Source organism: Nuphar pumila, chromosome 11 (genome assembly GCF_984573655.1).
Source record: "Nuphar pumila chromosome 11, dmNupPumi1.hap1.1, whole genome shotgun sequence".
Taxonomy (NCBI): Eukaryota; Viridiplantae; Streptophyta; class Magnoliopsida; order Nymphaeales; family Nymphaeaceae; genus Nuphar; species Nuphar pumila.
The window spans coordinates 116,219,141-116,244,528 of record NC_143259.1 but is presented as its reverse complement, the minus strand read 5'-3'; the positions used below and the strand labels follow the sequence as shown (position 1 = coordinate 116,244,528).

Here is a 25,388-nt window from a genome sequence, read left to right as displayed (position 1 = left end):
GGTTGCAGAAAACAAGATCTCACTAATGATGATGTTTAGTGATGGGGATGATGATGGAGAAAAAGAGAAATTACAAAGAAGCAATGCAAAATGAAGAAAATGTATTGGGGGGTGGAGCTAATGGTGCATGGGGTTAGATCTATAGGGAGAAGGATAGTGTAGAAGAGAGGATGCATGAACATATATATATTGAGACGTTTGGTCTATGATAGCTGTATTCCACCTTAGTTTATATATATATATATATATGAGAGAAAATATCTGGTATGTATTGAACTGAAAATTATTGGTGCAAGTTGTATTGACTCAATTTGACCACACGGGTGTACTTTTTCTTTTTTTTGAGAAAAACCACAGCTGTTTTAACATGTGGTTTAGTATTAACATGTGGTTTATTAAATGTTGGATCTTTGATCAAGTTTTTTTATGCAATCTTTTAAGCTATTAAGTTTAGATACATTGTGGGCTATTGATTTTTGAAGCCTATGAAAACTTGCTTAAATGTCCCAATCACAAATTTTAAAACTCATTTTCTATTAACAAACCATGTAGATCACATAGGCTCTGTTCTACAAAAAATATTAAAGAAATATGGAACGAAAGGTGTCAATAGTTTGATACCTTCATGAGTACCAAATATGCACCATATATACACACATAGATATATAACGTTAAATATTTTATATTAGTGCTAGCAGCATTTAATTGATTAAAATTACCAAAACTCCTTTAAAAACAAAAATAATTTTCAAAATACATGATTACTTTTTGGGATAAAATGAATCAATTTTGGAGGAAAACAAAAAAAAATCATATTTTTTAAAAGCTTATAAAGTGAAAGCTGTTTGTTTTGATCATTTTAATCAATTGAATGTTGTTAATGTTATATAAAAAATCTAATGATTATATATATATATATAGAGAGAGAGAGAGAAGGGGGACGATTCACCTCTTGTCCTCCCCTTCAAAATATATATGTTAGATGTGTATTTTGAGAAAATGTGACAGACTGACAGTATAGATGTGATCTCCATGATTAAAGTCTTGGATCAAAATATTTTGATGCGTAGGTAAGATTTTACAACATAGAAAAATTCAAAAGTTTCATAACCGTTGATTTTTGGATCTTTGTAAAATTCTATCTACACATTAAAAAGTTTGATTAAGTTCATATGTTTTCAAGCATGGAGATCACATCCATATGGCCAAATTTGTCAAAAAAACATATCTAATATACAGATTTTGAAGGAAAGAACATGATGATGGACCATCCCCATATATATATATATATATATATATAGAGAGAGAGAGAGAGAGTAGACAGCGGTATTTTTCTTTTAAGATTAATCCAATCATGTTTTTTCTAATTGACTATTCAAACCTCCCTTTTTGGGCTCTGGTCGTCGTACACGGAAGTGTTTAGGATGTAGGACATGGTATAATTAGGGAGTGGCATGTCTCCATACAGCCATTTGTATTCATGAACATGGTTGATGCTAAAAGCTAAGTAATTAAGCGATAAACCAATTAATTCATTTATATGGAAAGGATAATATCATGACCTTGTTCAATACACCTTGTGCGTGTGATATCAATATATGGTATGGACAGAGACCAAGTTCTTGAGCCCATAGAAATAACATAAATTTGATCATATTTCCTTGCCAAGACTTCAGATTTTTTTCCTATTCATGTTGGATGACCATACACACCCTTGAACTACCACCAGTGGATCCGAGACCCAAACAGCATGCCTCATTTCATGGGTCAGCAGGGGCCCACGGATAAAAATTCCAAGGGATGCATGGGTCCAGATTGTGGGATTGGTGTGTGTGTGGGGGGGGGGGGGGCAGCGGCGAGCTATATGGCGTGGTCGCCATGAGAAGCAAGGCAATCAATATGAGGGTCCTGTAACAGGGTCCGAAAAGGAAATCTTCAAAATGGAAAGCAGTGAGTTACTAATCTTTTTATTTCCTCGAGTCTAAGACCCAGCCCAGGCTCAGGTCAGGATGTGCCGGGTAAAGTGTTGTGTGGGTTGCCATCAGCCCTGCATGCTGAGGTGCGGTGGACCTGGATTCTGCCGGGGCTGGTCCTACCACTAGGGACACATGGCAGAGCCCTGGGGGCATTGTTGCTCCTTATGTTGTCGATGAATGGTAAAGTGCCACATGTTAAGCTAAGGTGTTTACTGGTCAACTCCGAGATGAACCTCATGCAGGGAGAGCATCAAACGGTCCAGATGGGCCGCCTTGATCCATCCCACATATCCTGGACACACGATCGCTAGCAGGATGGTCTACTCCCTCGAAGGGACTGGCTTAACTTCATGTATTGAAATCCATACATAGTAAAATAAAATAAATTTAGCCTTGGATCTCAACACATTCACTTGGTTCGGATCAAGAACCAACCCATGAGTCTTATCACATGGTTAGAGGTGTCAACGGGTCAGACCCAGTGGATCCAGATGTAGATCTGTACCGAGTATGGATCTGGGTTCTACCAGATCTACCATGAGAAAAACCACCCAATCCTATAAGGATTACGTAAACCGGACCCAATCTATAAAATAATATTTTTATACTTTTCACATTGAAAATTTGCAGGTCTTAATCGAAACTCAGGTCAGATTTGATCTGACATGAAATTTCATAAACCATACCTGGCTCCGTATGCTGATCAGACCCTATGGGTCTGACCCAAATTCTTAATCGGGCCTTCTTCTTTATTACCAAACCCAAATCCTATCAGATCCAATATGAGTTAGGAGTGGGTCAGGTCATACCCGACCCGTTGATACCCTTGCTCATGGTGGTTAGTTGTGCTTATGCTTTAATTGGTTCAAGTGGGATAGGTTCCGTGTAGACATGTTGGTTCTACAAGCTAGTTGAATGTGATGAGTCGGTCAAAAGGCAAATTTTTGTTGTTTGACCAGGCTCGCATGGCTGGTTTTGGTCATGGGTCACCAGGTGGGTGCGGATTGACCACTGAGTGAGCTCTTACAAGCAGAGTTGAGCGGATTTGGATCCGGGTTTGCATCATAAGGCACAAGTTGGCTGAATTGGGACTCACATTCCTGAGCCAAGTAGTTTGCTGGTCAACGGGTTGCAACCACTGAAGGCTAGAGATGATATGCCTTTGCACTTTGCAGCTTGGTGCTTCACTGCAGAGCATAGAACAAATTAAGGTATATTGAATCTCCACCATCTATTTGGTAGAGATGGATGGTGGATAGAGTTGGGTCATATATCTGACCCATTAGGTTGCACCCAATTTGGGTTATGTTAAAAAATATGATCCAACCCATATAATTTAAAGAGTGATTAGTACATATTTATACTTGAAACATATGAAATACTCGGGGTTGAGTTGTTTGGTCCAGTAAGTTTTTCCTTTTTGGCTCATACATGAAAATTCGGATTAGCTAGGGTCCGGTTAGATAACTGAGACAGACCCGACCTTTTGACGACAACCTACTTGTGGAAAGAAGGGTTAGGTTTGAACTGTTGCACATGATACCGATCTTTTGCCTTGGGGGAAAAAATCCATGGCTAAGACTAGGGGTGTCAACGGGTCGGGTTTGGTTCGGACCCAGGTGGAAACCAGACTTGGCCCCGGTTTTTAGGTATGGTATCAGGCCGGACCCGATAAGAACTACATGAACCAGACCCGGGGCCATACCAGGTAAAACCATATTTTTATCATTTTTACATTGAAAAATTGTGGGTCTCTGGTTGGGTCCGGGTCTGGTATAAAATTTTACAAACTATACCCGGGTCCATGTATTAATCAGACCTTTGGATCCAGATCCAGGCCTTAATCGGGTTGGGTCTTCTTATTTATCACCATACCCAGTCCCTATAGGATTTGGTGCGGGTAAACCCGACACGTTGACACCCCTAGCTAAGACCCTTGCCCCTCGGGCCTATGCTGGGTGTGAGCTTGTGCAAGGGGATAACACCTATATAAATCAAACCTTGAATCACCTGTCTGATAACGGAGGCCCAACCCCACTTGGGGCTGAATAGCTTAAGTTGACCACACACGCCTAGTTAGGTGAGTTGGCCTAAGGTTGAAGGACATCATGAGTTCGATACCCGGAGTGCACGTCCAAGGTCGAGACCAACTGAAAACGGTCTCTAATGAGTTGGAAAGGATTCTCATGGTGTTTCTACATCGCAGACACTGAAACATGGTTTCTTCTCATTGTTAAAAAACAACAACAACTTGATGAGTTAGCATACTTCAATTTGGCCCACACCAAATATTATATGAGCAGTAATTTCATTATAATAACATTGAGGGTGAGCAAGGTTACCTTGAGGGATAATTCTTAGAGTATGTAGTCATTGCAGAAACCGAATTTCACTTAAATTTGTATTGTCACCTCAACATGAAAGAGTTAACTATAAACAATTAAAAAAACACCCACCTACTCCCACTGTGTTTGCAAGTGTCTTTAACTGATAGGCTCTGTAAGAGCTTGGGTGTCAATGACCCAACCTGGGATTTAGGTAGCAGAGGGAAGAACCTGTTAAGCGATAGAGTTCCTTGTCATAAAAACAAAACTATAAACAATTAAAAGAGAAAACTTGAGATGACATAATGAAGATTATTATGTTCCAATAATAATTATATGAAAGTAGGGGTCGGGTTTACCCGGATCTGACCCAGACCAAACCCTATAGGGTCAGGGTATATGATGACAAATAAGAAAACCCAATTAAGAACTGTGTCCGGTCCCGAAAATCCGATTAATACATGGATCAGGGTATAGTTTGCAAGATTTAATATTAGACCCGGGCCTGACACGAGTTCCTATTAACACCTGTAATTTTTCAATGTAAAAATAAAAAATTTATTATTTTACCATTCTAGGTCTGGTTCATGTAGTTCTTATTGGGTCCAGGTATGGTTTCTCTTATAGTAGACCCGAGTTCGGACCCGATACTATACCCAAAAATCTGGCCCAAGTCTGATTCCACCAAACCAAACCCGACCCGTTGACACCCCAGTATGCAAGACATGTCACATGCATGTTTCTAATCAAATTTCTTTTCTTGGAGAAAGCCAACACGAAAAAACTAGTGTTGGGGTGCAAATTACACCTTTCAAAGCCTCTTCTAATCAAGTTTTACACGAAGAAAGCACATTCTCTGTTGGTGAAACTTCCAATGAATGCGAGCATGGGACATCATGCTTCTTATACATATTTTGTTTATTATTCAACAGATTATGAAATGTTTATAATAACTTTCCTGCATAAAAGGTATACTAGGAGTCCTTAAACCGTGTCTAGATGAGGGAAAACTGGGATTGCAATCATGTGAAAAGCATCGATCCATTGCGAAGCACACTAACTAAAAAGAAAAGCCTAAGGTGCACGATTATGAATTTTTGATGCTTTATCTTTCAACAAGGCATAAAATGCATGACGTATAGTCATCAAGTTCCAATTTGGAAAAGTAGACCAGCATTCCAGCACAAGTATAATTCTTCAAATTTTCTTATCTAATCCATTCCCTTTGCTTTTGTGTATTAAATTACATTATAAATTTTCTAATATCACCCTTCCATGGTTGTAGGAAGCAAAGATGTAGTAACAATCTAACACAATCCTCCACAAGGTTCTAGTGGACCATCCTCTTGCCAATACCGAGAATATGAGACACATCAAAACTGGATAGGAACATAATCAAGGATACACTAAGTTGACCTAGGCTATATGGAAACTTTTTTTTTCGATAATAGGGAAAAACCACCTCACTCACTCGATTGCTCATCAGTGTATAAAGTAAAAATCTCAAGTCCCCCTTACTCACCAGGAGTACAACCACACCACAAGAAAAACTGTAATTAGTGACGCCGACAGATTTTTTTTTGTCGCCATTTTGCGATGGATTAGCTAGAGAAAACTATATGTCGCTAACATTCGATTTATTTGCGGTCTTAGCGACGGAAAAAGTTCCGTCGCGAATTAGCGATGGCAAAATTCCGTCTCAAATTTTGTCACAACTTCGCGACGGCTCAACATCAGAAATTTTCTGTCGCAACTCCATCGCACATTTGCAACGGCGTTTGCGACAAAATTTTGCCGTCTTCTTCTTCGCGGCAAGGGATGCTTACCTTTCGGTTTCAAACTTGTGACATCTTTTCGGTTTGGTGATGTTCACAAGCTCTCCTACCAAATAAATGGAGCCTTTTGTGCGCAAAAATAGCTTTAGTTTTTTTATTTCTTCATATGGATTTGTGATGAGAGATCCAATGAGGTCATGACCCTAGATCATTCCTCACCAAATAATGGCTCTCTTTGCACAACAGTCCTCAAATCTTCATACTTAGCTGTCCCATGGCATGACTCAGGGAACCACACAAAAAACTGATCATCCTTTCCTCGACCATCAAAAGCATGAATCAAGCATGTTTGCATGCGCAATATATGTCACAGGTTCAAGATACAATTGTCTTTCTCCTGTAAATGTACAAAGTAGTCTCTTATGCTGTTAAGTTTCTTCAGCAGTAGCATAGGCTTCCCACTGACTACTGAGAGTTCTTCCAATAATCAACAGCAACCAAAGAGAAGGTCCACTATGTGTTTTGTTGCATATGAACAGATTGATGGATAGTCTTAAAAGATGTGCTACTTTTTTTGAGTCCTTGTGGAGGAAGCTTCTTGTCTGTGGCTCCCCTTGTTTGTAGAGACTGATAGGTCATTGTCTGTGGCTCCCCTTGTTTATAGAGTTTGATAGTGCCTATAACACTAGCCCTTGAAGATGGACTTCTGTGTATTCTGCTTTTTTCTTTAACTTTTAAGAGTTGTGATCTCATGACTTAATGTCAAAACATTCATGTTAAATAAGTGTAGGTGTTGGTACTCTGTCAACATTTTCTCACTGTTACCATTGACATCATAATAATACATTATGAACATCACTGGTGATAGTAGTATGATGATTCATTTCATGCTTGAAGTACAGGAACATGGATAGCTATCAAGACATATAGAGATTAAGGCAGAGATTAAGAAAAAAAACTGGTGTGTGCATAGAAAATTTTGACAAGGCATGGTGATGCATGCAATGGATATCAAGCCTGTTATTAAGCAACTGCCAAAAGTCTTAAAAAAGTTTGGGAACAAACAGTATTTTGGTCTGCCACATGCAGCCACCGAACTCATCACCAGGATAGGGGCTGCGCTAGCGTGATGCTCAACTAGGCCTAATGGTTGGTCATTAGTGACCATACTCTTAGCCTATCCTTATCAGGAGCACCAACTTATTGTATGTGTATTAATATCTATCTGATCTCTTTCTGAGGCAAATCTAATAAGTTAAGCAGTAAAAAAGAAGCATCTGGTGATGGATAAAATGATGAAATCAATCTCTAGAACCAACATGGAGCATCCGTGTGATATAGAAGGTAACCCTATGGTATTGATAAGCTCATGGAAGCTGCTAGCCTGGTAGGTAATAGCTAGACACAATGGTCAGTATATCATTGTTCCGCATCTGCTCCAATTATTTAGACGATGTCCAAGGCGGCCATGGAGAAGACTACAGTTGAAAGGCTCCAAAGGATGTCCATAAGTTTAGCCATTTACTGTCAACAGAAAGTGTCCTAGAACTTATTGTATTGCATTCAAAATGTCGAATCTCATGAAGACTTGTCAATCTAGACCTTGATTAGCATTTGAAATGAATGAAGGCATATTTCATTATATGAGTAGATTGCAACTTTGTCCAACAACAACAAGTCTGTTGAAAGTTTTATTTCATCTCAACCTGTCCACCTTATTTTTACGATTTTGAACATCTTCAAGAAATGGCTGGAGTGTCAAGCATATAAATTGTATCACTATCATTTTACATAGATGTAAGCAGTTCGGATTTGGATCGGATCGGATGTGGTTAATACCATACCCGACTGACACGGATGTTGGCTAAACGGATTAAAATTCGGATTCAGATTTGGATGGTGAAAAACTCATACCCGATCCATTTTTTATATGTAAATGGATTTAGATGTCCATCAAATTAGGATATTTGTCGGATTCTATAGCAAAAACTCAAAATTATTGCATCCTATTATAACAGGATATGGTGTTGGCTTACCAAATGCAACTAAATGGAATTGAATTTGGTCAGATATCCGACAAAATTGGATTCATTGACATTCCTAATTTTATGGTTCGTCTTTTCTTTTTTTTCTTTTTTCTTCTAATTAGACTTTGTCTGATTACTTTATATCGATTTTTACTTGTTGTTTCTTCTACCTTAGTATTGATGTATACCAGCCAGCCTTAGTATGGACACAGTGATAAATGAGAATCATAGGGTTACGTGGCCACCATTATGCATGATTGACTCAACAGTACCATGCAGTAGCTAAGTCATGTCAGCTACTCCAATTTCTTGTGGTGGATAGGGAAAAGACTACCACCCTTGTCATGATGTGTCATGAAAGCATGTTGGGCATTTTTTTTTATAAGCTTCGACTAATAGAAAAGTTGATATGACGGTAAAAAGTTGAGGGAGAAAAAGAAGACGGTGAAAAACGTGTGTTTGGGCTTGTGATTCTATACGAGAACTTGGGAGTTTCTTTATGGTGTCTGTAATTCCTCTTAATCTAAACTACTAATACGCAGAGAGTGAACTTAGCAGGTTGCAGTATGAGATAGCGAGCAGGATTTTTAGCTCATCTCGTGCTGCCCCCTGTTTAGCTGATGGGGTACTGACGTGACAACTCCTGCTTGACCCCAAGGTACCACAAAGGTTCAAACTTTAAGATTGTCATGTGGAAGAGAAGATTGCCTTATATTTACGGCCTTTTGGCTATTCTTGTGCTGTCTTTTGCCATATGGTGAAGAGGGGGGCCATGAGACCAACCAAGGTGGGGGGCACATAATGTGTTTTGTAAAGAAGGAAAACATCATGGGTCCCATTAAAAACTAGAGAAATAGAGATCTATACCCTGGATAGGGTTTGTGATGATAACACATCCCAATACAAACAGTTGGAGTTTGACGTGTGGACCATTAGGTTGTCTGGTTAGTGCTTGGGAGGAAGAATCTAGATAGGGGTGTGGTTGCACGTAGGCATGCTTTGACTAGCTACAATGAAATAATGTATTTTTTGTGTACAGGCCAACTAGCCAACTTGGTCTGTTGTTTGACAACTTGGGGTCCTCACCAATCTCAAGTCTTTAACGTGTCTAGAGAGAAATATGGAAGTGCCATGTGTCTTCACCGGCCTTGTCCTAAAAAGAATAGGGGAACAATATAATTGTGCCCCTGTGGACTATTCTTTTTGTCTTTCCTCACGGTCTTCTGTATAACTGTAAGCAACTCTCTCTCTCTCTCTCTCTCTCTCTCTCTCTCGCGCGCGCGCGCGCGCGCGCGCGCGAGAGAGAGAGAGCGCACTATGAAGCAAGAATTTGTTCCCAAAGCAACAAAACCATCTAATATTAAATGGCTTTTATCCACTGAATCTAGTCATATATAAAGCTTTTATCCACTGAATCTAGTTATATATAAAGCTTTTATCCACAGAATATATATATATATATATAAACTAAAATATATTTGTCAACAAAATATGTTTACTGGTATGAACCAAGATTTTCATAGGTTTTTTACAAATCTAACCCTGCAGAGGAATTCTGTGTGGTCCATTTGCTAAGAATGTTAAATCATCGTAATCGGATTAAAAAATATGATTTTTTATGCTTGAATATTTATGAAAAATCTGAATCATTGATTTTCAAGCCTCAAAAAATCCTTCTTATACATCATAATCGGATGATCCAAGAGTCTGTTTTTATAATACCAAGCATCTAGATCATATCCGTACAGTGAAATTTTAGAACAAATAACAAAAAAAACTAAGAAAATCTCAATTCATACCAGTAAACATATTTTGATCCGGTTATCATAATGAATGTATGAATAAGTAGAAATCACTTTGTTTCTTCGCTTCTTTTATAGATCTAACTTTACAAAGTGATCTATTGTTTGATTAGCGGAAATGGATTTTGAATCATGTGGTTCCAACATGTAAGTAGGGCTAGTAAAGAAGCCAAACGAAGCAATTAGAGTGTTCAAGCTCCGGCTAGTTCTTGTGGTGAGCCAAGTTGAGCTTGAGCTCATGGCAAGCCCGAGTTAAAATGAGCTAAGATTGAGCTGCAATGTGATTCTTTAAAATAAATAAAAAAATTGTACTCTTAACCTGTTGAATCAAGCTAAAACTGGCCTATTTACAAATAAATGCATTCTTTTAAAGCTGTACAAAATAGGATTTGTACTTGGAACTTACTCAACCATATATGCTCTAGCATATAACATATTTATATAATATTTTTATTACTAGTTAATGAGCTTATACGAGCCAAACCATGCTTAAGACCAATTACTTGTGTTCGGATTGTTGAACTTGTTTTACAAGCTTCAACGAGCTCTTTACGAGATTAAAGCCCAGCAATGAGTGGCTTGTCTTGTTTCTCAGTTCCACATGTAAGCAAGTACGTCAAGGGGTTCAAAAATAAATAGAACATATGCCATAACTTCATTGCTCAAAAAATGTTCTTGAGACAGAATAAACACAATATAAGATTCAATTTTTAGCAAACGAACATCAACACATCTCTGTAGTTGGATTAAGTCGATATTGCTTGCAATTATGATGATCAGCTTAATATATATATATATATATATATATATATATATATGTATTGTGTGTGTGTGTGTGTTTTGGTGATGACAAACTTTGGTTAGTCATGAAATAAAATACAGTTACCTACCCCCCCCCCCCCCTTGATTTGGCTTCTTAGATAAAGATAGAGTGAGGACAATTTGATTGCCCAAACGAAGGAAAGTACACATGAAAAATCATGCTTATACCCACCTTTCTTTGTATCTCCATAGGAAATACTCCCTTACTAACAATCTAGATAACCTTGCTAAATTGTCAAATAGAATTTCATCAGCATTTTGATTCTTTCTATTTTTTATCGTGCAACAATATTGCCCACCATTGTTCCCTTTGCTTACGGAGAAAAGAGGTACAGGAAAAACAGAGCTCATGAAGGAAAAAGAAAAAGAATAGTGAAAAAACAGCACATCAAAAAAGGAAGAGGGAACATCTTTTTCTGCAAGTATATGTTTGTCTGCTTATCCAAAGTAAAACAAGTGGCACCAACCAAAACAGATAAGCCAACACAGTTGAAAGATCATATGGGCATTTGATTGCATAGACAGAACTGTATAGAACAGGCCTGTCTGGACACTGCTGACAAAGCAGAGAGGTGTCCTTAATTCCCAAGTGTTCCACTAATTTTTTCTTTTTTCTTTTTTTGTCCAAGGTGTTTCAGACACCACTGCTACAGGGGGAGGGGTGGAACATCACATGACACCTAAAAGATGTTCCACTGGACGTGCATGATGCTGTGTTCCAAGCGTTCTGTGTGTCTGATGTTTGACTCGGGTGCATGGGGGGCAGACTGCAGCAACTCGCAAATGCTGTTGTCTGCGCAATCAAATGCCCCCATATATGGGGACAATTTACTCAAATAATCATGTCCAGTGGGCCATAGAACAATTGGACTAAATATAACCGTGCTCTAAGTAGCAATCCTGCTTCACCAAGAGCTTTTTACAAGCCTATGAAATTTCACTGAATTCTTTCACATTCTTAACAATTTTAATTGATATTTCTGCATCATGTATGCTATAATATTAAAGAGTATGGGTTCCATATCTTATCTTGATGTGATGCACCACTTGAACTATGAAATGGAACACTCAAGTGCAGAACAATAAGCAAAGGCATCTCACAAGGTATTCAACGATGCAAAGAATTCAAAGATATCAGAAGATTCATTGGACAAAACTCATGACTAAGCGTGCAAGAGGTTACAAGAGCCTCACTTCATATAATCATCCACAAGATTGATTGATGACATGCTTTGGGCAACCTGACACTAGGGCTGTCAACGGGTTGGATCAGGATTGACCCAGACCTGCCCATTTAACTAATAAGCAGGTTCGGGTTCAGGTTTTGTTGGGTCACACAAATATAATCCCAAACCCCGACCTGCATAATTTTAGAAATTTATTTTATTAAGATATAATAAATACTCAGGTCAGGTCAGGTACCCAGCAAAAATCATGATCCAAACCCCACCCCGCATATTGCTAGAGTCAAGTTTGGGTCGACCTGAATATTATTCAGGTTGGCACTTTCCATAACCACACCCAGGAATTTGAGTTTGATTTGGGTCGGGCACCCACAAACCGGACCCATTGACAGCTCTACCTGACGCTATATTGGAAGGAAACCAGAGAACCCTTGAGATGCCCTGACTGATTTATGTTACATATGGGGGCATTCTATGTAACATGGGTATGGCTGGAAGGCCCAAGTACACGTGCAGACACGAGTAGAAGTACGGACCAAATCATATTTGATTCAGATCTGATACTCAAACCCATTTTTTCATATTTTTTTTAATTTTCAAGTCATATTTTCTTAAGTTTTTACTTACAAATTTTGTTTTCATAAAATATATATATTACCAAATATTTATCCTATAAGTTGCACCCTGCACCTTGTACCCACGCTTTTAAAAACTCTAGTGCCTAGTCATACTAGGGCTGAGTGAACAGCACAGATGGTATTCAAACTCAGCTCATTCTTGTGGCAGACCAAGCTTAGCTCATGGCAAGCCCTAGTTAAAAGAGGTGAGCTCAAGCTGGCTTGTTTACAAAAAGACATACATTTTCAGAATTGAAAAAAATAATAAAATTTAGACTCTGAACCTGCTGAACCAAACTCAAATTGGCTCATTTACAAAATAAATACATTATTTCGAAGCTATAAGCAAAAGGATTTTACCTCTAAAGTTATTGCTTACACGCCCCCACTTCAACCATCTAACACTCTATGATATAGACTAGATGTACGATTACTGGTTAACGAGCCTATACGAGCTGAGCCGAGCTGAACACGCGTTCAGCTTGCTGAGCCTATTTTACAAATTTACACATGCTCTTTACAAGACGAACACAATCCGAGCCAGAGTTGCTGGTCTTATTTCCCAGCCCTCGTCATACCCTCTGCACCCATAACCCTCACCTTGGCATAAGGTTCACCATTGCACACAGCATGGTAGCACACAAGGGTCCAGGACTCAAAAATCATTCAGAGCTTAGCTAATGAACCCCCAGCATATCTTTTTGCCGATAAAACAAATGTATTTTTTTTTGAAAGGCAAGCTGGGGTTAGGCAGACCCCCACCAGTTATTCATCGTACCACTGGGGTTTGAACCTGCAACCTCCCAACACAAGGAGACGTGCACTGACAGCTCCTACCAACCACGCGGAGCCCCCGATGGTGGATAAAACAAATGTATTGATCATGATCGTTACCGTTCTAGCATTGTTCTGTTCATATATAGTACTAACCACGTTTAAAGGCACTGGGACGATCTTTAAAAAGCACAATATATCAGGTTCGAGTCTGATGATTTTCCGAACTTGAAAGAAGCCCAGACTGCATTAACAAAGAAAAGAAAAAGATGAAAAAAGAAAAATTACATCAATAGCAATTAACAAAGAATGACCTGTTCCAATGACAAAGATGGTGCTGCTTCAATCAGTTTCACAAACTAATTGATGTGAAGTGTCCGAGCGACATACATGACATGCTTTCCTTTTAGCAAAGAGATTGTATTGCACTCAGGTTACTAAGGTCCGTCATTTATAACAGCTATCCTTGCAACATGAAACAGAAAGTACTAATGGATTTAGCTTCCAGACTAGATATGGTAGTTATTTTCAGAATAATTTAACTACCTGAAACATTGCCATGCATACATGTAGGCGACGCTGATAAGAAATTTAAAAGATGGAAAAGAAAAGGTATTATGACACGGTTAGAGGTCATTTTCACCAGACATTTGTTTGCAGTATAATCCAGATAGCATCAGTTCGCGAATTTCTCGACAGTGGTGCATAACCAAAGGAATAAGCATAGAAACTTGTGTATAATTCATAAATAAAATCTAGGTATGCTAAGGGAAGCTGAACGTGCTTCTCGCAAAAAGCACGTGCCAGATTCAAGCTCACTCATGTAATAAATGAACCAAATCACCTGAAACAAGCTCAGCAAAATGCATAATGCTAATGTGTCTAATAATTTTATTGATGAATTTACCAATAATGTTTTTGTATACCTAAAATATTTCATTAATATTTTTAACATGCCTTGTAGCTTATTTATCAAAATAAGATATTACTTATCCTTTGTATGTGGAAGGTCTGAATTCCTTTTTCACCTCTATTCTTTTTATGCTAAGATCATGAAAGGCTTTGGCTTAGCTGGAGCTTGAACAAAAACACTTTTAGCTCATTACTTATCAAGACAAGCTAGAACAACCAGGCTCGGGCTCTGCACAGCTCATGTACACCTATGTGATGAAGTCTCAGGAGCGTGATTGATTAGTTTTACAACAAATAATTCCAACGCCTTCCAAGATGCTACATGATGGGGTCAAGAGTATCCCCTAACAGAAAAAATACATAATGTAGGACCTGTATTCTTGATTGGATAGACACGTTTCCATTCAAACCCATATGAATGATTGTCAGATATGACACAGGACACCTTGTGGAAACTCATCAATAAGGTTTCTCCATAATATATACTTATATATATATATATATACTCTCTCTCATCCTGTCTGGAAGATGCACCTGCACATAAAGCACCTAACTAACATTGCCTTCAAAAAATTGTGGTACATATCTGTGTCTGCAAAACTGAAACCATGTGGCAGTGTAAATTACACAACAGCTTATAAGATGGCAAGTCTGACAGTCAAACAAATCCTCAAGAATCATTCATGGTCCTGATCACTTCCATTAAAGAGATGGTGCAAATTCATGTATAGAAAAAGTGATCTCATTCAAACACAGAAATCTCACCATTCCATCCGGATGTGGCAAGAACATTAGGTATGACAGGATGAAATGCAACATCTATGCATGCTTGTTCATATGCCGTTATCTTTTTTAATAGATCAGAGGATTTGTAGTCATAAAAGTAAACACAACCATTTGATGATCCTGAAACAAGTATATCACCACTCAAATTGAAATTACACTTGACTGGGAAACCAGCTACTCCATGCTTTTCATACCTTTTGTACTTGTCCAATTTGAAAGGCTGCTTTGATGAGAAAATTGCAACATAGTTTCCATTAGATTGTGCTACAAAACAAGAATCAAAGGGATGATACCTAATGCATGGGCATGTGTATGCTTCCACATAAACCTGCAGTAAACAAAAGAGACTTTATTAAGAAATTCTCAACAGCATAACAGATATAGATAACTTTGAGGGAAGAAATTTATCTCAAACTCATGCATGTATGAGTGGATCACATAAAAATGCTATTAATAATTCACAAATAATTAAATGCTGGTCAATAACTATTATGAATTAAATTTGTGACAACCATCATTGTCATTAACATCAAGCCTTATCCCCAGTACATGGGGTCGGCTTTACGAGTTCTGTTTCTTCATTCCATACAATCCTTCATATTGCGTCTCACTGCATTACTCCATGTCTTCAATGGTCTTCCTATTTTCTTAATTTTGTTCCCTTGCATTGTGTCCATCTTCCTTATTGGTGTTATGATAAGTCTTCACACAGTATGTCCAAACCATCTTAAATGACACTCATTTTTCTTTTGTGGGTAGTATTCCCAAACATTTTCTGATATATTCATTTTTAATCTTTCCTTTTCTGTAGCTCCATATTAATACCACATAACCTAAACACTCTTTAAGCATTGTACCAATCAAGGTCATTTCTTTTATACTTATGGGCACAAAAAGAATTCATGTGAATGTCCTCGTGGGATATGTAAGACCGACATTACACCAAGTACCTGGTTAGATAGAGGAACCTGCCGTGCTATATCCCAAACAATGATAGAGTTCTCACTGACATTAGCTCTTGACACATCACTGGAGGAAATAAGTTGCTTGGCATTGACACTAATGTCGATATCCAAGATGGGTCCAAGCCTTTTAACAAATTCTTTCACCGCCTTGTTGACTCTTATATCCCAAAGCCGCAAACTACCATTTGAGCCACCAGAGAAGAAAAGATTTGAATTATCAGGATGAAACCGGACGACTCTCACAACTTGGTCCTCCTTAAAATGCTGCACTTGTGCCCCCTTCTCAACATCGAAAAACCTTGATGCACCATCATATCCACAGGTCAGTAAATACAGGCCCTGCTGGGACCACCTCACATCCATGACTGCAGCATTGTGGTCATCAAAAGTGTGTGCCTTCTGCTGACCTCTACTCCAGACATTCCACACGCAGACAGTCTGATCCATTCCAACAGAGGCAAGAAGATGGGCTGCAAAACTGCTTCCATTAAAGAAAGAGAAAGCACAGTAACATTTAAAGTGAAAGAATGTTGAAATACAACAAATATTTTTTATTTTCTTTTTTATTCAAGATGCCTCTACTACAAAAAGTAAAAGCTTCCGTACAAAGTGAATATCAGGAGTTCTGAAGCCTAATTTTACAGAACCACAGGCATAACTATCATGCACAATGTAAGTGAGGCTGAACAGAAATGGCAACCTTAAAAATGGAAAAAAGTGACAAAAATAATTCAAACAGAAAAAGTAGGAGATAACTGACAGATGATATGCATGAAACCAAACATGCACTTTGTGACAATAAATGATAGGTCAAAAAGTTTCAAGAAATCTTAGGGATGCACCATCTAGGTGTCTGCATAAATATTTGTATGTGTATAAAATATGCCCTCATCAAATGGAATTTTAATGATGTAGACGTATTAATATTTTCACTCAACTGTCACCATGCCCAAGTCATTACCCTTTTCATGCAAGTACGACTTCATTTAGAGATGCAGATAAGACAAGTAAACTGAGATGCCCAACCAGCTCATCTAAGTGCTCATGCAAACTCACAAAATGGGCTTGACAAGCAGAGTATGAACTTTTAGATGAGCTCAATATGATTAACAAGCAAAGTCTTAAAGAGGGCTACCTGACTGGGTAGATTAAAGTGCATCTAGTATTTAATACATGACCACAAATAGTTAGTGTGTAGTGCCGTTGATTGGTGTGTGTGTGTGTGTGTGTGTGTGTGTCATTAGGAAGTCAAGTGTCCAACTGTCCCCAAACCATGATGAGCCAAATGCAAGGAACCATAAGTTCATGGTGAGCACAAGCTTGAGCTGGCATTGAACCTAAACAAGCAGAACCAAAATGAGGGAAGCTTGGCGCCTTCAACTCATTAAGAAGCCCTAGATAAGAAGAATTAAATGCTTATGGCCCATGGGTGCTTTGAAAAAAAGGTGCTCAAGGCATAGTTGGCAAACCCAGTGAGTCGACTTGGGAATCACTTGAGTCGACCGGGATCAGACCCCAACGGGGTCACGATTCAAGAGTGCCGATCCAACCTATTAAATAAATTTTATCATGTATTTTATTATTTTAATGCATAATTCTTATATAAAGTCACTTGTTATGAAGAATCTAATATTGTTCGATGAAAAAGTTAATAATCATGTATAATTATATGTTTTTGTAACTTAGCTATTGACATATTAGCTTAAAGTTGTAATGAAATGGATAAAATCCAAGAACGTCACTTATGGACAAACAAGAACACGCTTCAATCAAGTAAAATACTTGATTGAATAATCCAAACCACCTTCACAAGGGTCAAAAAATATATATTATTGAGTAGAGGAACTCTCCAAAGGAGTGAATAATACAATGGCCTTCAAGGCCTTTTATAGAGCAAATAGGCCAAAAGGGGGCAGCTCCAAGTGGCTGTTGAGCTGCCCCCAATGGTCACATTTGTGACTGTTGGGGGCAGCTCCAACAACTAGTTGGAGCTGTCCCATCACCTGAAAAAGATGAAAATCAGCTGAAAAATATAAAAAATAAAAAACTAAAAAACTAAAGGTCTCCCTAATGGGCTAACGCCTGTTATAGAAAATGACCGAAATACCCTGATGGGTATTTTGGTTTACATAAAGATATATATGCTAATATATATGTATATATATACATATACGTATATATATATCTTAACACCCCCCCTCAAACTCATGGTGGAACAATCGAGAGTTTGACAAGTAGGAAGTGAAATCTAGGTGACCGAAGCGCTTTGGTGAAGAAGTCCGCAAGTTGATACTTTGATGGAACATAAGGCAATGTGATGGTCTTCCTCAAGAATTCTTCACGAACATAGTAACAATCCATTTCAATGTGTTTTGTCCTCTCATGGAACGTATGATTGCTTACAATGTATACAACACTCTTGTTGTGACAGCATAGTCTGGAAGGTTCTGTGATGTGAATCCCCAAATCCTTCAGCAGTTGTCGCAACCACACTAACTCAAATATAGTTGTTGTCATGGCGCGATACTCAGCTTCAGTGGAAGAAAGAGATATCTTCTGTTGCTTCTTGTATTGCCATGAGATTAGAGAATCACCTATAAAGACACATAAACCAGTAGTTGAGCGTCTATTAATCACATCCCCTCTCCAGTCAAAATCAGAATATGAAAAGACTTCTAACGAGGAAGAAGATGCCAAAAATAATCCATGACTTATATAATTCTTAATATATCTAATAATTCTCATTAAAGCACTCATATGTATTGTAATAGGAGCATGCTAAAATTGACTAACAGAGTGAATAACATGAGAAATATCAGAACAAGTAATAAAAAGGTAAGACAAAGCTCTAATCATTTGTCTGTATAGAGTTGAATCTTACAGATGTTCACCATCATCTTTCTTCATTTTTTCATTTATGACCTCTGGAGTATCAACCTGTTTTTCATTTGAAAGTCCTAATCACTCAATGATTTTTGTTGCATACTTAGTCTATGACAAAAAATAACCACGAAGTGAGTAAGCTACTTCAATTTCAAGAAAATATCATAAAAAACTAAGATCTGTCATATCAAAATTGTATTTAAGCATATTTTTGATATGATTAACTCACTATTTGTTGCCTCCTGTGATTATCATATCATCTACGTAAAGTAGTAGTATAATCATTCCTGCATTGGAGGACTTAACAAACAACGCAATGTCAGTAAAACAAAATTTAAAATAAAGTTGTGTCATCACATTACTAAATCTATCATAGCAAGCTTTGGGAGCTTGTTTTAAACCATACAGAGTTTTTCGTAGCCTAAGAGTTTTCTCATGTGCTAAATTCAAGCTTGATAGAGGATCCATGTAGACCTCCTCATCCAGACTACCATTCAAAAAGGCATTTTTATGTTCATTTGAAAAATAGGCAATTTTTTAAGTGATACTACAGAGATAAGAGTTCTAATAGTCGTCATACGAGCAATTGGACCAAAGGTCTCATCGTAACCAATTCTATATACTTGACTATATCCCTTAGCTACCAATCTATCTTTATATCTTTTTAATTGTTAGAAATGGTATCCCACCTTCAACACAAGAGAAAGAGAAGTAGAGAGGGAGGGAGATATCGGTGGCTGCAGAAAACCCACTCAATCAGGGTCTGCTGTTTTTTCTATTAGATATATACACGTACACTTTTATTAGGGTACAAAAACACCCTTTACACAAAGTATGGAATTTACAACATGCCATTAATGAGCATGTGTTTAAATACAACTAAAATAGATTGGCCAGTCGTGATAATCTTTTCACCCTCCCTCAAGTTGTACATGGTTTTGAACCATGAACAACTTGCCTTTTAACATCCAAAATTTGTCCTTGATAAGTCTGTTTGTAAACAAGTCAGCAACTTGATCAACAGTCCGAACGTATTCTGGTTCAATTTCCTTCTCTTCGACCTTTTGTCTTACAAAATACTGATCAATTTCAATATGCTTGGCACGACTGTGGTAGATGGGATTGAATGGCATGTTGATAGCACTTTGATTGTCACACAAGAGAATGCTTTTAGAAATTGATTCTCCTACTTCTGCCAACAGGTGTCTGATCCATGTCACTTCGGCTATAGCAGTTGCCATTGATCTGTATTCAGCTTTTGTGCTCGACCTGGCAATGGCCTTTTGTTTTTTACTGCTCCAGGAGACAAGATTTAGGTCAATGAAAACACAGTATCCTGAGACTGATCTACGCTCATCTGGATCTCCTGCCCAATCTGCATCTATGTAAGTAAGAAGTTCATGCATGTGATAGTCATGCATACTCTTTTTGTACAGAAGACCATCACCAATAGTTCACTTCAAATATTGAAGAATGTGTTTAACAACTTTCATATGTCCAATATGTGGTTCATGCATGAACTGAGATACCTGATTGACCGAATAGACAATGTCAGGTCGAGTGAAGGTAAGTTACTGAAGCATTCTGACTACCCTGCGATATCCTGTAGGGTCCTCATACAAATCTCCATCTTGGGAACTTAGTTTCTGATGAAGTACACTGGGTGTGCTTAGAGGCTTGCAATCTGTCATACCTGCCTTGCTAAGAACATCAACAGTATACTTATGTTGAGTAAGTGTCATACCTTCAGGAGTCCTATCAACTTCTACTCCAAGAAAGTATCGCAGTTTACCAAGATCTTTCATCTTAAATCTATGGTTTAAAAGTTCTTTGACCTGTTCAATATGTTCATTACCTGTAATGATAATGTCATTAACATATATCAATAACAGGGTAATTATATCTTTGCATTTGAATATGAAAAGGGAATGGTCAAGAAGAGACCGACTAAAACCATATTTTTCTATTTCAAGAGAGAAACTATCAAACCAAGATCAAGATGCATGTTTCAGACCATATATAGCTCTCTTTAATTTACATACATATTCTTTGGAGTTCCCTTCAGCATACCCAGTGGGTTGCTCCATATATACTTCCTCCTTCAAAGTTCCACGGAGAAAAGCATTTTTTACATCCAGTTGACTGAGAGTTCATTGGTGCTCCATAGCCAATGACAATATAATGCGAATAGTGCCCATTTTCATGACTGGATTGAAGGTCTCATCATAGTCTTGTCCTTGCTCCTGTGTGAAGCCTTTGGCAACCAATCGAGCCTTGTATCGCTCGATGGTACCATCCGGCTTATACTTTATCTTATACACCCACTTTGAACCAACCACATTTCGATTGTGTGGTCTAAGAACTATATCCCAAGTGTCACACTCATGAACAGCCTCTATTTCTCCGTTCATAGCTTCAATCCATCTTTTAGAATTTACTGCTTGATAAAACGTGGTGGGTTGATCTTCTTTGCCCAAGGCGGTTAAGAAAAATTGAAAATCCATTGTGAAATTCTCATAACTAACACACCTATCAATAGGATGCCGAGGCCGGGTAGACTTTCTGTGTACAGGTGATTGAATGGAAGCAGAAGGAGAATTCAACTCCTGATTAGGGTTGGGGAAGATCTCCTTCTCACGTCGAGAGTAAACAATGCCTTTATACCTTTCGGGAGTCAATGATGATTCAGAGATCACACTTTCTTGAGTTCTTTGCATAGCAGTAGACACGTTTCCCTCATCTCTTTGATTGCAGTCTGTAGAGCAAACACTGTCAATACTAGAAAAGAGATCTGAGTTCAGCCAAGGGTGGTAAGTTTCAATTTCAGGAGAAGTGTCAACATTATGACCAAAATTTGATTCATCAAACACAACATTTCTGGATATCTTGATGTGTTTGCTCACGGGATCATAGCATCTATATCCTTTATAATCATCAACATATCCCACAAATCTACACTGTAAGGCTTTATCCTGAAACTTGTGTCGCATTGAACTGTCAACATGAACATAACATACACACCCAAATACACGCAAATCATGATAATTTGGATGCACACCATGCAAAGAAAAATGGGGTGATTTGTTTTCCAAGATATTCATGGGCAATCGATTTATGACATAGACTGTTGTATGAAAGACCTCTGCCCACAAGGTAACTGGAAGATTACTATCATGCATTATGCTCATTGCACTTTCGACAATATGGCGATGCTTCCGTTCAGCAATCTCATTCTGTTAAGGTGTATGAGGGCAAGACACATGCCTACTTATTCCATTTGTCTGGAGGAAATTAATAAAGTCATTTGAAGAGAACTCACCCCCTCCATCACATTAGAAACATGTAATATTCTCAGAGAATTTATTTTAAATAAAGGTATGAAAATTCTGAAACAATTTGAAGGTTTCAGATTTACTTTTCATGAAGAAGATCCATGTATATCGAGAATAGCTATCAACAAAAATGAGATAATATCTAGTGCCAGACATGGAAGGAACTGGAGCGGGACCCCAAACATCAGAACATATAATTTCAAATGGTTTTGAAACTTTTTTATTAATGGAATGAAATGGGAGAATATGACTCTTACATTGAAGACAATTGGAACATTTTTTATTATCGACACTTAAATTCAGACTTGACTTGGGAATAAGACTGCTTGAAACAAGCTTATCAATAAAACGACTACTACAATGACCCAGACGACCATGCCAAAGATTCAGCTCAATACATTCAGAAAGATTAAAAACACTCTCAAGAAAAGCTGAAGATGATGATGTGAGCTTCAAGATAGAATCAACAGGTTGAACACGAGAGGAAGGATTCTCTTGGAACACGTACATATTCCCTTGCTGTTTTCCTTCAGCGAACGTTTCCCTCATGTGAAGGTCCTTAACATGAACAGAAAAAGGGGTAAACTCGACTGAAGCATTAATGTCATCGATAAGTTTAGAGACAGAAACAATATTTTTCTTGATATTAGGAGCATGAATGACATTTGAAAGAGCAAGAGAAGAGTTGGATATAAGAATTACAGAATTTCCAATGTGCGAAATATGGTGATGAGACTATCTCTAGTGATAATATTATTTCTACCAACATAAGGAGCAAGATTTAGGAGCTTACCAACATCACCAGTAGCATGGGTGGTTGCACCAGAATCAACATACCAAGTATCGTGATCATTCTGTTTGATGTTCAATTCAGCCAAGGCAGATAACAACAACTCCTTGACTTCCCCAGTATTCTTCAATGTATTTATTCTCTTTCTTGTCTTCAATTGTTTCCCTCGATTTTGAGGGTTATACCAGCAATTTGCTTTGATGTGCCCCCTTTTGTTGCAGAGAAAGCAGGTAGGTATCGTCCTTTGCCTTTGCAGCTTAGGAGACATACTGGGAGTAGGTAAAATTCTACGGGCTCCTTGTCCATTCTTCTCTTAACCTCCCCTTTCTCGAGATTCACACCTGCCACGTCCTCGACCATAAGTAACACCTGTGACAAGGACCTCATGTGCTCCAATGGGATTGTGAATACCTTCGGAGAATCCCTTCAAGGTCATCTCATATTGTAAGAGCTTAACACGAAGGTCTTCAAAAGTAGGTAAGTCCGGCAAACACAGCAAAGAAGTAACCATCATGTGATAATCGAGTCCCAGCCCGCTCAAAGTCTGTTTCACCATATCTTTGTCACAGACCCCGCAACCCACGATGGCCAATCGATCTGTGATAGTCTTCATTTTGTTTAAGTACTCCATGACCGTCATGGAGTCCTTCTTCAGCATTTGAAACTCTTTCTTTAAAAATAAAATTCTAGCCTGAGAAACTTGAGAATATGTTTGAACAAGACGATGTCATAACTGCATGGTTGAGCAGTCATCTGGGATTGCCATAAGCACCTCCTGTGATAGAGTGGAAGTAATGTAGGCAACCAAAGCCTGATCTCGCTTCATCTAGGATACATACTCTGGATTTCTAACAAATATAATTGAAGTTTCACCCTCCCCATTCTTGCCTTCTTGTGATAAGAACTCTGAAGAGACAGGAACAGAGCCATCCAGATGTCTAGAAAGATCTTGACTCCTTATGAATGGGATGATTTGTCTCTTCCAGGTTAAAAAGTTGGAATTGTTCAATTTCTCAGACACAAGCTGACTGAGAAAGTTAGAAGATAGGCCAGAGTGCGAAGAAGGGAATGAGTCCATAGTCAATGGGTGAAAAACAAGAAGGATTAAGAGAAATCACTTTTAGAGCAAACAAGGTAAACTTAGAACTCGACTGCTGGGTTTTTTTTTTAACCTGCAGACCCGAGACAGAAAACAGAATATGCAGTAAGAAAGAAAAGAAACTGCTCTAAAGGAAATATGGATCAATCAGTAAGAAGGCACGTTAATATGAAAATAGCGTGTTTTATTTAATCGTATTTTCTTTCTAAAAGGGAAAATTCCAAAGTTGAGAGGTAGACAGAATGATATTAATCAATCAAAGAAGTATAGCGAACGTACAAAAGTAGACAGGTCAGATTCAATTCTGACGTTGATTATGAGGAAAGATAAGGAACGGGTTTGACGTGATTTCAAACTTTGAAATCACGCAAACATGAATTCAGATTTGTGGGGTTAGAAAAGATTATTTTATGGGTGAAATCAGAAAAGAATATGTTGTATGAGGAAAGGAATAGAGAAAGAGGAAACAAACAGGATAAGAAGAAATCGTTGGATTGGGAAGAAAGGAAGAGACGATGGGAACCAAGAGAAAAATACCTTAGAGAATAGCAAGGAGGCTGGACACGATCTTCAAGGGATCTGTTGTTCTGATACCATGTTAGAAATGGTATCCCACTTTCAACACAAGAGAAAGAGAAGTAGAGAGGGAGAGAGATATTGTTAGAAATGGTATCCCACCTTCAACACAAGAGAAAGAGAAGTAGAGAGGGAGAGAGATATCGGTGGCTGCAGAAAACCCACTCAATCAGGGTCTGTTGTTTTTTTTATTAGATATATACACACACTTTTATTAGGGTACAAAAACACCCTTTACACAAAGTATGAAATTTACAATATGCCATTAATGAGCATGTGTTTAAATACAACTAAAACAGATTGGGTCTGGATCCTGAGTCGTGATAATCTTTTCACTGTCTCATCCCATTTAGTTTTTATTTTGTAGACCCATCTACATCCTATAGTTTTCCTTCCTTTAGGTAATGTTTGGATTTTCTAGGTTTTTGCCTTTTTCAAAGCTTCTAATTCATCATTCATCACTTTAATCCATTCTTGATGATTTTTAGCTTCATGGTAGGATGACGGTTCTGTATATGAGTGTATAGCCATTAAACATGATCTACATTGGTTCAAAAGAATCATAGGATACAAATCTACTAGGAGCTTTTGAAATTCTTACCGATTTCCTAATACTAGTAGAGTCTACATCTTGATTTTGAGAATATCTTTCTAAAGCACATGGTGGGTAATCTTCGGTACGTCGAGTATAGGTTTGTATGTTACTATGAGATAGGTCTATATTATTAAGAACATTATTTACAT

At 38.0% G+C, this 25,388-nt stretch overlaps 1 protein-coding gene across 1 annotated transcript in view; it reads right to left on the bottom strand.

Annotated features, from left to right (window-relative positions):
• Positions 1–13,552: 13,552 nt before the first annotated feature.
• LOC149823005 (Transducin/WD40 repeat-like superfamily protein) overlaps positions 13,553–25,388 on the bottom strand; it is a 47,429-nt gene continuing 35,593 nt past the window's right edge. Inside the window, exons 3-5 of the mRNA XM_089981373.1 lie at positions 15,950–16,434; positions 14,979–15,327; positions 13,553–13,761 (exon numbers count right to left, since the gene is read on the bottom strand). Coding sequence (XP_089837499.1) covers positions 13,739–13,761; positions 14,979–15,327; positions 15,950–16,434 — 857 coding nt within the window. The 3' untranslated portion in view covers positions 13,553–13,738. The remainder of the gene's footprint in view (positions 13,762–14,978; positions 15,328–15,949; positions 16,435–25,388) is intronic.